The sequence below is a fragment of the Heterodontus francisci genome, chromosome 24, assembly GCF_036365525.1.
Source record: "Heterodontus francisci isolate sHetFra1 chromosome 24, sHetFra1.hap1, whole genome shotgun sequence".
Lineage (NCBI taxonomy): Eukaryota > Metazoa > Chordata > Chondrichthyes > Heterodontiformes > Heterodontidae > Heterodontus > Heterodontus francisci.
In genome coordinates, this window is record NC_090394.1 from 66,537,690 (window position 1) to 66,554,098 (window position 16,409).

Below are 16,409 nucleotides of genomic sequence, written 5' to 3' on the forward strand. Positions count from 1 at the left end.
ATGCTTTTCCACCTTGTCAACATCAGAGGGATTTGTATGCAGGTTAAAGCTCTTCAAAAACTGTATTCATCTTGAACTTCATCTTAAAATCACTAAAAGGCATGCATAATATAATTTAAAAGTTTTTATTCAACATTCTGGACTCTTGACATTTTCCAGAATGTATTCCAGTCTCACTTCAACATTTAATGATGATCATATCAGGGTTCTAAACCATTAATAAAAACAGAAAGTGCTGGAAATACTCAGCAGGTCAGGCAGCACCTGTGGAAAGAGAAGCAGAGTCAGGTCAGTGACCTTTCATCAAAACTCATTCTATACCATTAATCGAGGATAATATGATAACCACTCAACAGATTAGAGAAATCTAATCCAGAACTATAATGTGCTGAGGCTCATTTACAAAATAAATATTTCACCTGCAACCCCGAGGGGAAGGGAATGTTTGTTCAGGAAACTCTGTAATCTTACTGAGCTGCTCTCAGGGATATTCAGACTCTATAAAAGAAGAAAAACGGGGTTAAAAGAAGCAGTTTCCTTTAAACTGGCCTAAAGCAAAAACAAGATTGTTCTGCTTACCTGTTTACATTCACAGCTGAATGCCATAACAACAACTTATGTTTCTTTTCTTTGGTCTCCTTATCTCGAGAGACAATGGGTAAGCGCCTGGAGGTGGTCAGTGGTGTGGAGCAGCACCTGGAGTGGCTATAAAGGCCAATTCTAGAGTGACAGGCTCTTCCACAGGAGCTGCAGAAAAATTTGATTGTCGGGGCTGTTACACAGTTGGCCCTTCCCTTGCGCCTCTGTCTTTTTTCCTGCCAACTGCTAAGTCTCTTCGACTCGCCACACTTTAGCCCCGCCTTTATGGCTGTCCGCCAGCTCTGGCAAATGCTGGCAACTGACTCCCACGACTTGTGATCAATGTCACAGGATTTCATGTCGCGTTTGCAGACGTCTTTAAAGCGAAGACATGGTCGGCCGATGGGTCTGATACCAGTGGCGAGCTCGCTGTACAATGTGTCTTTGGGGATCCTGCCATCTTCCATGCGGCTCACATGGCCAAGCCATCTCAAGCGCCGCTGACTCAGTAGTGTGTATAAGCTGGGGATGTTGGCCACCTTGAGGACTTCTGTGTTGGAGATACGGTCCTGCCACCTGATGCCAAGTATTCTCCGGAGGCAGCGAATGTGGAATGAATTGAGACGTCGCTCTTGGCTGACATACGTTGTCCAGGCCTCGCTGCCATAGAGCAAGGTACTGAGGACAAAGGCTTGATACACTCGGACTTTTGTGTTCCGTGTCAGTGTGCCATTTTCCCACACTCTCTTGGCCAGTCTGGACATAGCAGTGGAAGCCTTTCCCATGCGCTTGTTGATTTCTGCATCGAGAGACAGGTTACTGGTGATAGTTGAGCCTAGGTAGGTGAACTCTTGAACCACTTCCAGAGCGTGGTCGCCAATATTGATGGATGGAGCATTTCTGACATCCTGCCCCATGATGTTTGTTTCCTTGAGGCTGATGGTTCGGCCAAATTCATTGCAGGCAGCCGCAAACCTGTCGATGAGACTCTGCAGGCACTCTTCAGTGTGAGATGTTAAGGCAGCATCGTCAGCAAAGAGGAGTTCCCTGATGAGGACTTTCTGTACTTTCGACTTCGCTCTTAGACGGGCTCGAGTCGCTCTAAACAAGCTCCAGAAGCTGGCCGAGCGCGTCTACCCTGAGGCACAGTGTGGCTTTCGTGCAGAGAGATCAACCGTTGACATGCTGTTCTCCCTTCGTCAGATACAGGAGAAATGCTGCGAACAACAGATGCCCCTCTACATTGCTTTCGTTGATCTCACCAAAGCCTTTGACCTCGTCAACAGACGTGGTCTCTTCAGACTACTAGAAAAGATTGGATGCCCACCAAAGCTACCAAGTATCATCACCTCATTCCATGACAATATGAAAGGCACAATTCAACATGGTGGCTCCTCATCAGACCCCTTTCCTATCCTAAGTGGCGTGAAACAGGGCTGTGTTCTCGCACCCACACTTTTGGGGATTTTCTTCTCCCTACTGCAATTTATGTTTCTATAGCCCCTTTAACATAGCAAAAAGTGCCTAGGTGCTTTGCAGGAGCATTACCAAACAAAATTTAACACTGATCTACGTAAGCAGGTATTAGGACAGATGGTCCAAAAGCTTACTCGAAGAGGTAGGTTTTATGGTCTTAAAAGAAGGAAAGCGAGGTAGAGTGGTGGCGATCACAAGATAGTTAGGGGTGAGAAAGGCCATTTAACTTATCAGTTCATCCTGAAAGATTCCCTCATTTCAACCTCCAATTATTCTTAGAAGATTCCAGGGATTTCACCTCCACTACTCTTCCTGGAAATCTACTCCATGTACCATCAACCTTTGCATAAAGAATTTCTTGACATCAGATCTAAATTTAACTTTTACTAGCTTGAATCTAAGTTTCCTTGTTCTACTCTTAGGGTTGAATTTTATGGGCCCCTTTGTGATGGGAACAGACGTGAGGGGGTGGGGGGAGCCCATAAAATTGCATCGGAAGGTGGAGTGTCATCACCTTTTAATTTAGTCTGAGGCAGGGAAGACCGAGGACGGCCTTCCCACCCTAGGCCTACTGATGCCCACAGCTGGGCCTAGCGGAGTTTGGGGGTGGGGTTCCCTCCTTTGGGGGCAATCCAGGGCCCCTGGAAGGCTCCCCCCGGCAGTGATCGCCACTGCCCTGGGAAGATTCCCTTCCGCATCCTCACTAACCCCACCGCCCACCCAGTTTCCGGGGCCTATATAAATGGCCCCAGCAACCCCACCCCCCAGTCATCTGTCCCAGGGTCTCCGGACTCTTTGGTGCTGCAGGGTCTCCAGCAGTACCAGCAGAGGCCACTGCTCCCAGTGGTACTGCAGAGCTAAGAACAAAGAACAAAGAAAATTACAGCACAGGAACAGGCCCTACGGCCCTCCAAGCCTGCGCCGATCCAGACCCTCTATCTAAACATGTCGCCTATTTTCTAAGGGTCTGCATCTCTTTGCTTCCTGCCCATTCATGTATCTGTCTAGATACATCTTAAAAGACGCTATCGTGCCCGCGTCTACCACCTCCGCTGGCAACGCGTTCCAGGCACCCACCACCCTCCGCGTAAAGAACTTTCCACGCATATCCCCCCTAAACTTTTCCCCTCTCACTTTGAACTCGTGACCCCTAGTAATTGAATCCCCCACTCTGGGAAAAAGCTTCTTGCTATCCACCCTGTCAATACCTCCCATGATTTTGTACACCTCAATCAGGTCCCCCCCTCAACCTCAGTCTTTCTAATGAAAATAATCCTAATCTACTCAACCTCTCTTCATAGCTAGCGCCCTCCATACCAGGCAACATCCTGGTGAACCTCCTCTGCACCCTCTCCAAAGCATCTACATCCTTTTGGTAATGTGGCGACCAGCTACTGGCCTTCTGATTGGCTGGCAGCTCTTGGAGGTCGCAGCTCTCACTTAAAGGGACTGAGTCCCCAACTTTGGGCAGTTAATTGCCTGCCCATCGATAACCTGCAATGGGGGTCCAACGGAGGGCCGAGGCTGGGTCTCTCACACCTTCCAGCCCACCATTGGGACCCTGGTCTTCAGAACAAAATCCAGACGTTACAATTTAACAAAGTAATATTGCAGATTTACCACTTCCTTAACTCTTTGGTGGACATATAGATCACCTCTTAGATGCCTCCCATCCAGGCAGAGAAGCCTAATTTTTCCAGCCTTTTTCCATAACCCAGATCACCCTTTAGCTATTCTGTAAACTGCCACCAGTACCTGAATGTCTTCCCTGAGCCTCAGCGACCAGAATTCACCACAGTAGGCAAGTTGCAATATAACCAGAACACTGTAGCTTGGTCCCAATTCCCTCTGACTGGCGTTGTTCTGTTCTGTCAATAGTTCATTGTTCTATTGGCTTTGTTCCTTGATGCTCTGCATTGGTTGAGCAGTGAATCGGCTAAGACTCCTAGGTCTTTTTCTGCTTATTCCTTCACTATTTCAACACATTTCATGGAGTATGCATGTTGCTTATTTTTATTCTTCCTATGGGCAGTATTTTATATTGATCTCCATTAAATTACATGTCATTTTACTGCTTGCCCACCTATTTTATTCAACCCACTCATTTCAACCAGTGTTACAGAGTATATGTACTGTTCAGGCCTTTTCACAATATAAAGACAGGGATAATAGTGTCAATAATCTGTACTGTTAGTTTTCTGTTACTCGACTCCACATCAATGTTTGCAGTACCCAAAGTAAAAAGGCTGAATCTAGTTTCTGAATTTCACTCACTGGAGGCCATTGAAACTAAATTTCCAGCTGCTTGACAGGTGTTTATAGGGTAAACACTCAGTAAGCCCGAGTCACAGATCATAACGAGATTTCTCAGGCAATTTAAAGCCTGGAACTGTGATAGGAAAAGGATGAGGGGAATGACTAAGTGTTCAGCAACCTTAGGTAAGTATTGCTGCAGTCATTCTGCACTTTGCAATGACATTCAGTCATTCAAGGCAGCTTCCTTCAACCTTTTGTACAAATTGATAATACAAAAGTAGTGGTGAAGTGACAGGCTCCAGCCCTGAATAGAACAGGAAACTCTTCCCCCTTCAGAATTCAGGCACATTAATCCACAACTTGCCACTATCTTAAAATGTCAGCAAGACTTCTGAAAGAGGTTAGTGGAACTGGCTGTAGCATGTACCTATTTTCTTAGCCAGCCGAAGTGGATGCTGTATTGCAGAAGCTGGTTTAATGTGACAAGTACTGATAGCAGGGGAAAAAGGAATAAGGGTAGTAAACAAAACAAGGAAAAAAGGAAAATCGCGTGGGCGGACAATACATTTAGTTTATTTGCGGTGGTGTCTCAAAAACCCTCCCCGAAGAGGACAACGACTTTGAATCATTACTGATGGCATCACACGAAGATGAATATGTAAGAGATAATTCTGCATGTTTTTCAATTATTATCACCTGGCTGCTAAAGTGGTTAAATGCAGAGATAGACAGCTGAACTATGGCTCTATTCAACTCTTAAGTCACCATATCCTGTTAAAAAGATATGTCAACTGCAAAATTTCTGTTTACGTATCGAACACTTACTTTTTTAGCATTATTAATTATGTAACTGGTCCAGATCCAGTTTCGTTTCAGATGGCCAAAGAAACTAGAATCCAAACCAGCTGCTCCAAGACCATCCCCAGGTAGTTTCCCATCATCCACCAACTTCCGACTACCCCTGGAGAGATTGAGGATAGAAATCATTAAAAGCAACATTTGCCGGTTCCAATCTGAAACTTAACACTAACTCAAACTGCCTTCAATGTAATTTTACAGGATGAATGGTGAGCGGTGGGAGAGAAAGAGAGCGCTCACGCACACAACTAAATTATGTTATGTACTGCATATTTCAGGAATACTGCCAATCTACTGGTGAAAGCGTAGGGAACAGCGAACAAACTGAACAGCATACGATAGTTTTTTTTCATTTGAATAATTCACAGACTAATATGAACTCTGATTTGACTGCATGCATTAAAAGCAATACGCACGCGGTGTACTCCAGCAGGGAACATTTGTGCTCCAGGGTGCTCTTAGCAGTTGTGTCCTGTTCCGTCACTGAGTTAAGCACAGCGTGTTCTGCTCTCTCTTGTGTTGCCTGACCACCATTTCTGTTTAAACGAGGAAACCGAATAACTCCTGAAAATAAAAACAGATGCTTTAATTGTAAGCACTTTTAGAAAGAGGGAAAGGCCATTTGGCCCAATGATCCTGTCCACTTTTGACAGATCAACTTTGTCTACCTACCCATTTGCCACATCCCTCAAATAATCTACTCCTTAAGTGGATCTAATTGTTTATTGAACCCATTTATACCATTTGCTTCAAAGACTTTTCCAGATAACTTTTCACATTCAAGCTGTGGGTACAAGTTCTGTCAAACTACCTGGATTACTTCCCTTTTTTTTTAAATTAAAAAAAAAACAATTGAAATTGCTGCAAATTGGAAATAGAAACTTCTTTTTCCACATGTTGACTAACCTGCTGTGCATTTCCAGTACGTGTTTTTATATTCCTAATTTTTAAATGAGTGTAATCAGAATTTCCCTGGATGAATTTTATCAATCCCTTTTATTATACTGAAAAGGCCAATTAGGTTTTCTCAAGGTTTCCCTTTTTCCAAAGGAAATGAGCCTGAACTTCGGTTGTGTTTCCACATAATTTAAATCCCTGATAACTGCAACAATCTTTGCTGCTCACCACTGTAAACTGTTAAAGAGAATCCTTTAAGCTTGGTGATCAGAATCACATACAGGATGCCAGATAAGGTTTGAGTAATACCTTACACAGCAACAGTACAACCTCTTAATTTTTACCTCATCCCTCTACTAATGTACACAATATTGTATTTGTCATTTTTTTCTGCAGTACATTTGTTCACAGTAATGCCTGGAACTGTCTCCTGACCAAAGCACTATATTATGTGCCATTCAACACTTGTGTTTCCTTGCTTCCATATTAGTTATTATACGCTTATCCAAAGAGCTACTTATTTAAAAAAAAGGCAAGATAAATTTTTGTTAAGAACAGTTTACAAATAAAAACTTATTTAAGTATGTTCAATTGCTTCTGTAGAAACAGGGCAGGACCTAAATAATCCTAAATCACAGAACACAGGTGCTCTAGGACACACAGCAGCAGAGTCAGCTGGAAGCTAGAGCATGTTCTGGTAAAAGTTTTATCAAAGTGGTTTCATAAATTAAAACTCAACTAATCTGTGACCTGTAGATTAGAGCTGCTTTAGAGGAAAGATCATTGTTAACTAGAAAACAGTACAATGGAACAATTAGACATATAAAGAATTCAATATGGTGCTTTATTTTCTAGATGCAGAAAAGCAATGCAACTTGAATACAGAAATATACCAGAGCACATTGTGGTCTTTTACAGCTTCCTTTAAAAAGTAGTTTGAAATGAATAGTGACTTTAAATGAATAAATTCTAAACTCTGTTAAAATCTGTTCCTTCCTCCTGTAGTTTGACAGTTAGTGACACTACCTGGCCAAAACATGCATAGCATGGTGTTGCAATAAACCTATACAAAGGACAGTCAAGATCACCAACTGCACAGTTTAAGCAAATCCAGCACATTATCTTAAGGATTTCTCTCCGGACCATAGCACTACTCCTCCCCACTTCTGCTTCAGAATGATAACGCCCTATTCATCAGCCTCCATTCTCTAAATTTTACAACCAGGAGTTAAAGTTATCAAGGGATCGAATGATATTACTTGCACTATTTTGTGCAAGATGCAGTGTAAGTGACATCATCAGCTACAGCATGGGCTCAGGAAAACATCTCCAGCTACAGAACGTGAGAGACTATCCTCGTGTATCTAACAATATTGAATTCCCTGGTTGTCAGTTCTCTGCTAGATTGATACAGAGCTGAAATATGCATCAGTAGAAATATGATTTGAAGAGTACCCAATCATTTGGTGGACATACCAAGGACAAAAATTACTGCTTTGGCACAAGTATAATCAAACTTTGATTAAACAGATCTATGATACCTTTAACTTGTAATGAGTTTGACAAGAGCTGGGACTATTGAGCAAGAACAGATGGTCTGGCACTGTGCTTACCTAGCGGTGTATTCAGGCAGACACACATAAGATCGAACCAGAAGCTTTCTACGTCTTGCAAACTATTGAGAGTGTAGCAGCGATTATCAAATGGTCGGCTGCTTCTGGCCAAGTTGTAATGTGGATCACAACTAGTAGTATCAACAATCTTGGCATTCTTTTTGATGTAAACAAAAATCTAGGACAAAAAAAAAAATCACAGGTCAATTTGCAGCTTCAGGTTTCATTTTATACCAAATAATCACACAATGTGGAATTATTTGAGCAGCTCAGGAATGCAGCATGTTGGTGTGGCAGAATGGCTGGACCTAGGTGGAGATGGGAAGACGACACTGCAGGATGAATTTTACTAGGTCATTCTTGTGCACTACATAAAAAGTACCATTGGCAGAGACTTTATGAAAGGCTCTCTGATTTTATCCCCAAGAAGTGTGAAAGTTTATAGCATGTGGAAAGCCTTTGTGTGGATGGGATGGGAAAGGAAAGAGAGCACCAAAAGAGTGTGTGTGTATATATATATATATTTATTTCAATTTACTCCACTGCTTTTCAGTGTTACCATACCCATCTGCCAAGCCTACAAAAATAAGTCGTCATGAGTTTAGAAGTTAGTTTTAGTTAGTTTATTTTGTATGTTTATTTTTATTTAAAATTAAACCAGAATTATTATGTTGCTAAATAAAACAAAAGGCACAAGACAACACAATTCTAAGTACTTTTTCTCTGAACCTAATTACAAGTTTTTTTATTCATTTGTGAGATGTGGCATTGTTGACTAGGCCAGCATTTATTGCCCGTCCTAATTTCCCTTGAACTGAGTGGCTTGCCACATTGCTGTGGGTCTAGAGTCAGGTAAGGACAGCAGATTTCCTTCCCTCTGATGGGCTTTTACAATTGACAATGGTTTCATGGCTAGATTTTTAATTCCAGATTTATTAATTGAATTCAAATTTCACCATCTGCCGTGGTAGAATCCGAATCCATGTCCCCAGAGCACTAGACTGGACCTCTGGATTACTAGTCCAGTGACATTATCACTATGCCACCGCCTCCCCTACGTATAAGCTTGGAGAAGGGTTACACATTAAATGGGATTTACATACTAACCAATCAAACTGACCCCAAGGCACTCGAATAGATCTTTTTCTCAGTTAAATGGTTTTATATTATAATAGAATACAAGCATAGTACATTGTGAAATTATTTTTTCCCCTCCTCCTAGGTTCTTCCAACAGTAACCCGCAGTTTAGAAAGCAACCTGCTACAAAACCTATGTAATATTGTACTGTTACCAGATACTAACAATACATAACAGTGCAAAGGACGATCTGTGTCTCATTTTCTCTCCATGCCGGAAATAACCTTTTTTTTTTGGCAGCTCTTCGTTGACTTCCACCAGAATTGTGAATTAGATTCAGATTCAGATTCAGATATACAGCACTGAAACAGGCCCTTCGGCCCACCGAGTCTGTGCCGACCATTAACCACCCACTTATACTAATCCTACACTAATCCCATATTCCTACCATATCCTCACCTGTTCCTATATTCCCCTACCGCCTACCTATACTAGGGGCAATTTATAATGGCCAATTTACCTATCAACCTGCAAGTCTTTTGGCTGTGGGAGGAAACCGGAGCACCCGGAGGAAACCCACGCAGACACAGGGAGAACTTGCAAACTCCACACAGGCAGTACCCAGAATTGAACCCGGGTCGTTGGAGCTGTGAGGCTGCAGTGCTAACCACTGCGCCACTGTGCCGCCCCGGGAATTGCTACGGGAAACCACTGTGCACAGTGTAAGCCAGAACCCCTGTTCAAACCATAGGGGAAAAAGAGTAACTTTCCAAGATAGGGTAACAGTAAGATTGTTCTGAAACAGTCACATAACCCATTTATATAGAAAGTGGATTTCTCAGAGGGTGGCTAAAACAGCACAAGTATGATTCAGAGCCAAAAATGCAACATCTCCGAATCCTTTTCAGAGCTTATAATCATCAATAACTTCACTGACAGCCTACCTGATCTTTCTCTTGAAATTTTTCAGTTGGACCAAACTGCAACAATCCCATATAACACAGACGTTGCAAACTCTCAAAGATAGAAAATATATATCTCCTGTAAACACCAAAACAAATTAACACCATTTATTTAATTAAAACTAATAATTATTCTTTGTTGTTCAGTCAGCTGCATTTCAGTTGGCAGCACTCTTCCCTCCAAGTTAGAAGGTTGAGTTCAAGTCCCAATCCAGGACTTGAGCACAAAAATCAATGCTGACACTCCCAGTACAGTAGTGAGGTAAAGCCTGGCTATCCAATCCGAACCCGACCAAACCCAACTGCATGTGTCGGGTCCGGTCTGTATTCTGCATCCAGCATTCGGGCTTGGGGTGGGCTGGACTGTACTGCCTTGTTTCGTATTGTTTTCATTTTAATCTACGATTTTAATCTGTTTCAATAATATGTTATTTTCGGGTCGGGTCGGGCATTTAAAAAATTTAAAGGACTCGGGCCCGAGTCAGGTTTTAATTTTATACCTGAGCCAGGCTTTATACTGAGGGAATGCTGCACTGGCAGAGGTGCTGTCATTTGGAGCAGATATTAAACAGGAGCTGTCTGTCCTCTTGTGGCCATAAAAGAACGTATGCACCATTTTGAAGAAAGGCAGGGGAGCTATGCCAGGTGTCCTGGGCAATATTTATCCCTCAATCAACATCAGAAAAACAGATTATCTGGCCATTATCACACTGCTGTTTGTGGGAGCTTCCTGTACCCAAATTGGCTGCCGCATTTCCTACATCACAACAGTGACAACACTTCAAAAGTACTCCATTTGGGACGTCCTGTGGCTGTGAAAGCTGCCATGTAAATGCAAGTCATTTTGGGGGTTTCTAAGGAGCTAAGTGTTCAATTCCTAGGAATCTCGCAGTATTTCCAACCTTAAATATATTATTACTGTTTACTGGGATGCATCATCTGATTAGCAAATGATTCTCTCATTGTTATACAAAGCGCTCTGCAAAAGATTTGCTCGCCAAGTGGTATTTTGATGCATCCAATTGATACTCAATATTCAAAGGATTAATAACTTTTTCCTTAGAGCGTAATGTGGAAAATGCGTAAACTCAAGGGTCAGTGAGTCCTGAAGTGTCTCCATCTTGTCTGAATATATCACCAGCGAATGCATTTAAATATATTTTGCAGCTGGGTATAAACTTACCCCTTGATTAAAATATGACTTAAGTCAAACATACTGGGTGGAGAAGCTTAAACTGGTTATCTCACTCAGGAAAGCCTTGGAGATGACTGATGTGTGAAAAGGGAACATTTGTAACTGGAGACAATGTTCTGCAGGTCAAAGAGAGAAAGCCTTTTGTTCTGAACTCCGCTTTCTTTGCCAGAGTTGCAAGTGCTTGATGTCAACACTGCATGTCTGCAATAGTTTTGTTCCTCTAACGTCACAAAATTTCACCAAGAACTTGTATTTAAAGTTTTTTTTTGGTTCACTCAAGTGGCATATTCATTAATAAACCAGTTTTTATGCTAAAACAAATGCTATTAATAGCAACGAAGACTGTACAGCGAGAGATCAGCAAGAATTTTGAAAATAAACTTGTCAGTTCTTACCGCTTATGAAGAAGCTGCTGCCTCATGGGCTGGGGTAGGTCCCTGACCAAAGTATGCTTCATGAAATGATCATTTAGAAAATCACCCAGATTTTCAACCTATTGAAAAGAGGCAAAAAAAAAAGCATAGAAGAGAAAAAATTCAACAACAACTTCATACAATTATTGGACATCTAATTTGTTACTAAAAAGCTTTTATGAGAAATTAAAACACAGAACTCGTACAGCTTAAAATTAAGAACATAAATTTGTAATAAAGTTTGTTCTGAGGTTTAAAACCTGATGCTGAGAAATTGCCCCATTGACGAAAAGAAATTGCTTTGTTTTTTTTTAAAAACAGCTTAAAATTAGTTGAGAGGGTAGTGATAAAACTTAATGCAATGCATTGCTCTGCCAGCTCCTGCCGTTGAGCAGGCAATGTGAACACTGGGTGAAGGAACTCCAACAAGACATTCAATGACATTACTGTCGCTGAATCCCCCACCATCAATATCTTGGGGGTGGGGGGTCACTATTGACCAGAAACTTGACTGGACCAGTCATATAAATACAGTGATTATAACAGCAGGTCAAAGGCTGTGACTAACTCACCTCCTGACTCCCAAAAGCATGTCCACCATCTGCAAGGCTCAAGTCAGCAATGTGACGGAATACTCTCCACTTGCCTGGATGACTGCAGCTCCAACATAACTCAAGCTCGACATAATCCAGGACAAAGCAACCTGCTTGATCGGCACCCCATCCACCAACAGTGCACAGTGGCAGCAGTGTGTACCATCTACAAGATGCACCGCAGCAACTCACCAAGGTTCCTTCGACAGCACCTTCCAAACCCACGACCTCTACCACCAAGATGATCAAAGGAAGCTGATGCATGGGAACACCACCTCCTGCAAGTTACACGCCATCCTGGCCTGGAACTAGAACGCCGCTCCTTCATCATCGCTGTGTCAAAATCCTGAAACTCCCTCCCTAACAGCACAGTGGGTTTACCTACACCACACGGACTGCAGGAGTTCAAGAAGGTGGCTCACAGCCCATGAATGAATAAAAAGAGCTATAAATGAGACTTGATGCAACAAGGGGCTAACACTAATGCATACAAGCCTTTGATTTGCAGAATATTTTTCTAAGTGGCAATTTCAAACCTCATCTAGAATTTTAAATATTCTCACAAGAGATATGGGGTAGATGATCAGCTGCGATCTTATTGAATGGCAGAGCAGGCTCAAGGGACCGATTGGCCCATGCCTGCTTTTACATTCTATGAGTCATCACACACCATTCTTGAATTTAAACTGGAAACATTCCTAAAAGGAAGTTAACCAAGTAGAGCAATTTCATGAGGTGCCATACAATTTCAACCCTTACGTCACTATCAATTTTATTAATTTGGCTGCTTCAGGTAGCAATAAAAGCATCAAACAAACTTTCAATAAAGTACATGCAACATACAAAATATATCTAGTTTAAAGTTACTAATTCAACCGTGGGATCTTGCAAATGTTCATAAATTGTTGGAGCTTCACCAAGCCAGCTTGGAATATCAGAACTACTCAATTGCTGTACCTGCATGCTAACTTTCTGTGTTCCTTGTTTAAGTATACCCAAGCCTCTCTAAACAACATTTAGAAGTTTTAAAAAGATTCTGTTTTTCTGTCCTTACTACCAAAGTGAATAACCTCACGCTTCCCCACATTATATTCCATCTGCTACTTGTTGCCCATTCACTTAACCGGTCTAAATCTCTTTGCAGCTGCTTTGCATCCTCCTCATAGCTTACATTCCCACCTAGCTTTGTTTCATCAGCAAACTTAGATACTCTCAATCTCTCTAAGTCATGAACATGGATTGTAAATAGCTGAGGCCCTAGCACCGATTCTTGTGGCACTCCACTAGTTACAGCCTGCCAACTTGAGAATGTCCCCACTCTCTGCTTCCTGTCCGTTAATCAATCCTCTAACCACACTAATATATTACCCCAACCATGCACCCTTATCTTATGTATTAGCCTTTTATGTGGCACCTTATCAGATGCCTTTTTGAAATCCAACTACACTACATCAACTGGTTTCCCCTTTATCTACCCTATTAGTTACATCCTCAAAAAAATGCTAATAAATTTATCAAACACTATTTTCCTTTTGTAAAACCATGTTGACTTTGTCTGATCATACTATGTTAAAGACTTCCTTAACAATAGATTCTAGCATTTTCCCTACGACTGATGTCAGGCTAACTGGCCTGTCGTTCCCCATTTTTTCTCTCCTTCCTTTCTTGAATAGCGGTGTTAAATTTGCTAACTTCCAATCTACTGGGACTTTTCTAGAATCCAGGGAAGTTTGGGGAAAAATAAAAATCAACCAATGCATCCAGTATCTCTGCAGCTACCTATTTTTAGAAACCTTGGATGTAGGCCATCAGGTCCTGGGGATTTGTCGGCTTTTAGTCCTTTAAGTTTCTCCAATTTTTTTTTCTGCTGATATTAATTACCTCAAGTTCCTCATTATCAGCATCTTGGTTAGACTCGACGTCTAGTACATAAATTCTGTCTTCTACGGTGAAGACAGACACAATATATTTGTTCAACGTCTCTGCAATTTCCTCGTTCCCCACTATAATTTTGCCTGTTCCTGTCTCCGAGGGACCAATGTCTATTTTAGCTACTGTCCTTTTTATATACATGTAAAAACTCTTACAATCGGTTTTTATATTCCCGGCTAGTTTCCCCTCATATTCAATTTTTTCCCTCATCAACCATTTGGTCACCCTTTGCTGGTTTCTAATACACTCCCAATCCACAAGCTTACTACTATTCGTTGCAACATCGTAAGTCTCTTCTTTGAATACTATTCTCTCTTGTAAGCCACGGATGGATTTTTGTTGTAAGCTCCAATTATTTCTTGCTTAATGCTCTGTCCAATGGCATAACTACTGCTAGGGGGCCCATAAACTACTCCCGCCTATGTTTTCTGATCTTTTATTCCTAATCTCCATCCATACTGACTACTTCCTGATCTTCTGAACAAAGGTCTTTCTCATTATTGTCCTTTGCTATGGGGGCTACTTCTCCTCCTTTTCCATTCTGTCTGCCTTTTCAAATGTTGTGTACCCTGAAATATTAATTTCCCAAACTTGGTCACCATGTAACCATTTATCTCTATTTGTGCTGCTAGTTCATGTATTTTATTGCGAATGTTTTGCGCAGATAAAGAGCCCTTAGTTTTTTTGTTTACTGTTCTTTGCATGGACCTTATTCGCAGATGCACCACTACTGTTAAACTCTGTCTCTGTCCCTTCCTGTCCCACTTGGCTTCTCTTTATCGAAATCACTACACTGCTCTATTGCCTCGACTTGTGATTACATTATAGCAAACGGAGACCCTCAAAAATCACAGAAAGCACCTACAGACTTGTTACTGTCACCCATAGTACTGTATTTTTAGCTAGGCTGTTAATGGCAAACTTAGTACTCAATATAACATTAGGTTCAAGAAGTAAAATCATTGTATTACCTTGTGGCTGACTTGTACTATCTGAACAAAGATAGAGAGGGGAACACAGAGCAGTACGTCACTAATTAGAGCCCAACCATATCCAAACTCTCTGTGAGTAGGAATAGGAGAGATGTATCTCTTCCACGATGCCTCATCCACATAAACTATTAAAAAAAAAGTTAAATGAACCAGTCACAACTGTAAAAAAGAATACAACTTGCTTGATAGTTTTTAGTTTGCTTAAAAGTCTTTCAACGGTGGTTACACTCGCATAATTTCTTCAGTTTTTTTTTAAGAACCCAGACTTCAAGTATGGAACAAGAGAAGGCAGCCAGCTATTTCTCTTCACAGACCATGTAAGATTTGCTCCATCAGGAACTCCCTCTTAACCCACTCAAACTGCTGAGACAGACAAGTATAACTTTCCAAGTTATAAAGTTTCAAGTTAAATTAATTTTTTACATCTATATTATCTGTGCCCCTAATCCTTTAGATGAGTGCCCAAAATTGCACACAATATCCCGAACATGCTTTCAACAAGGTTTAAAAAAAAGACCTTTTTTGGCTTTGAATAAATTTCCTTGGAATGTATCTGAACACCTAATGCCTTGATGACATCCAGTCAGCATGAAGCCGTTTTCAGTAGTCAATTATCAGACCAAATCCTCTCTCAAGGAACTATAGTAGATGTGGACTCATCATGATAAGTCAAGCACTATAATTCCAACACCAACATCAAATTAAAGCTTGTGGTAGTGTACACAACTAGTATTCCTACTCAAAAGGAATATACAGCAAAACTATTAGATTAACTTGATACCATACCAATGGAAGGAGCTCTCAGGGAAAGGCTCACAACATAATTAGGAGCGTCATCCAGTAACTGGAAGTTCCTCATGTTAAAGCCTAAATGCTATTTTATGTTGTTTTTTCTTAAACAAGTTATAGAATGGTGTGAGTCATCCAGTCCCTGTTCTCATCACCAGCATTTGGTTCCAACTGTAAGCTAAAATAACATTTTGTTTTGTTGGGTAGCACATGAAAAGCATAAAACAATAGCTCACTGATGTGACAGTTGTTTGAGGAGCACTCTTTAAATCTGATCCTGCATGCCCATATTGTCAAAATGAGCATGACTTTAGAGAATAACGAAAACTTGAATTACCAGTGTCTTTCACATGCAGATGTTCTATTCTCCCTTCCCAATGGCAGTCTTGACCAATGTCAATTGTAGTCGATGTCCCCGCTGGCGCCCCATTAGCAGCTAGATAGTTCCCACCTACAGCAGCATCTGTGGTCTCATGTGACGTGGATGCAACAGCAGCTTCTTTGGGTGCTTCTGCAGCCGAAGCCTGTTTTGCAGCACTTTTTGGTGCGCTGGCCGAAGGTGCAGAGGTGGCTGCTTCCTCAGGAGTTTTCCGAAGAGGATGTCCATAAACGATGTACCACAGGAACGTGTGGACCAGGCGTAACCGAGGCATTTTGGGTAGGAAGCCAAGTGAACGTCCCAGCCCAGGAACTGGAGGAGACATGAAATTTAAAAATTACAGGCAAAAGCACAAGTGATATTGTTATAAATGCTGGACTTTGCAGTATGATTATGA

The 16,409-nt window shown here is 41.5% G+C and overlaps 1 protein-coding gene across 2 annotated transcripts in view; it reads right to left on the reverse strand.

Moving 5' to 3' along the window:
• LOC137383482 (general transcription factor 3C polypeptide 1) overlaps nt 1–16,409 on the reverse strand; it is a 67,836-nt gene that overhangs the window by 19,706 nt on the left and 31,721 nt on the right. For both annotated transcript variants that reach the window (XM_068056459.1, XM_068056460.1), the window contains exons 15-22: nt 15,971–16,324; nt 14,824–14,969; nt 11,310–11,407; nt 9,702–9,798; nt 7,680–7,857; nt 5,586–5,733; nt 5,137–5,272; nt 420–498 (exon numbers count right to left, since the gene is read on the reverse strand). In XM_068056459.1, coding sequence (XP_067912560.1) covers nt 420–498; nt 5,137–5,272; nt 5,586–5,733; nt 7,680–7,857; nt 9,702–9,798; nt 11,310–11,407; nt 14,824–14,969; nt 15,971–16,324 — 1,236 coding nt within the window. The remainder of the gene's footprint in view (nt 1–419; nt 499–5,136; nt 5,273–5,585; nt 5,734–7,679; nt 7,858–9,701; nt 9,799–11,309; nt 11,408–14,823; nt 14,970–15,970; nt 16,325–16,409) is intronic.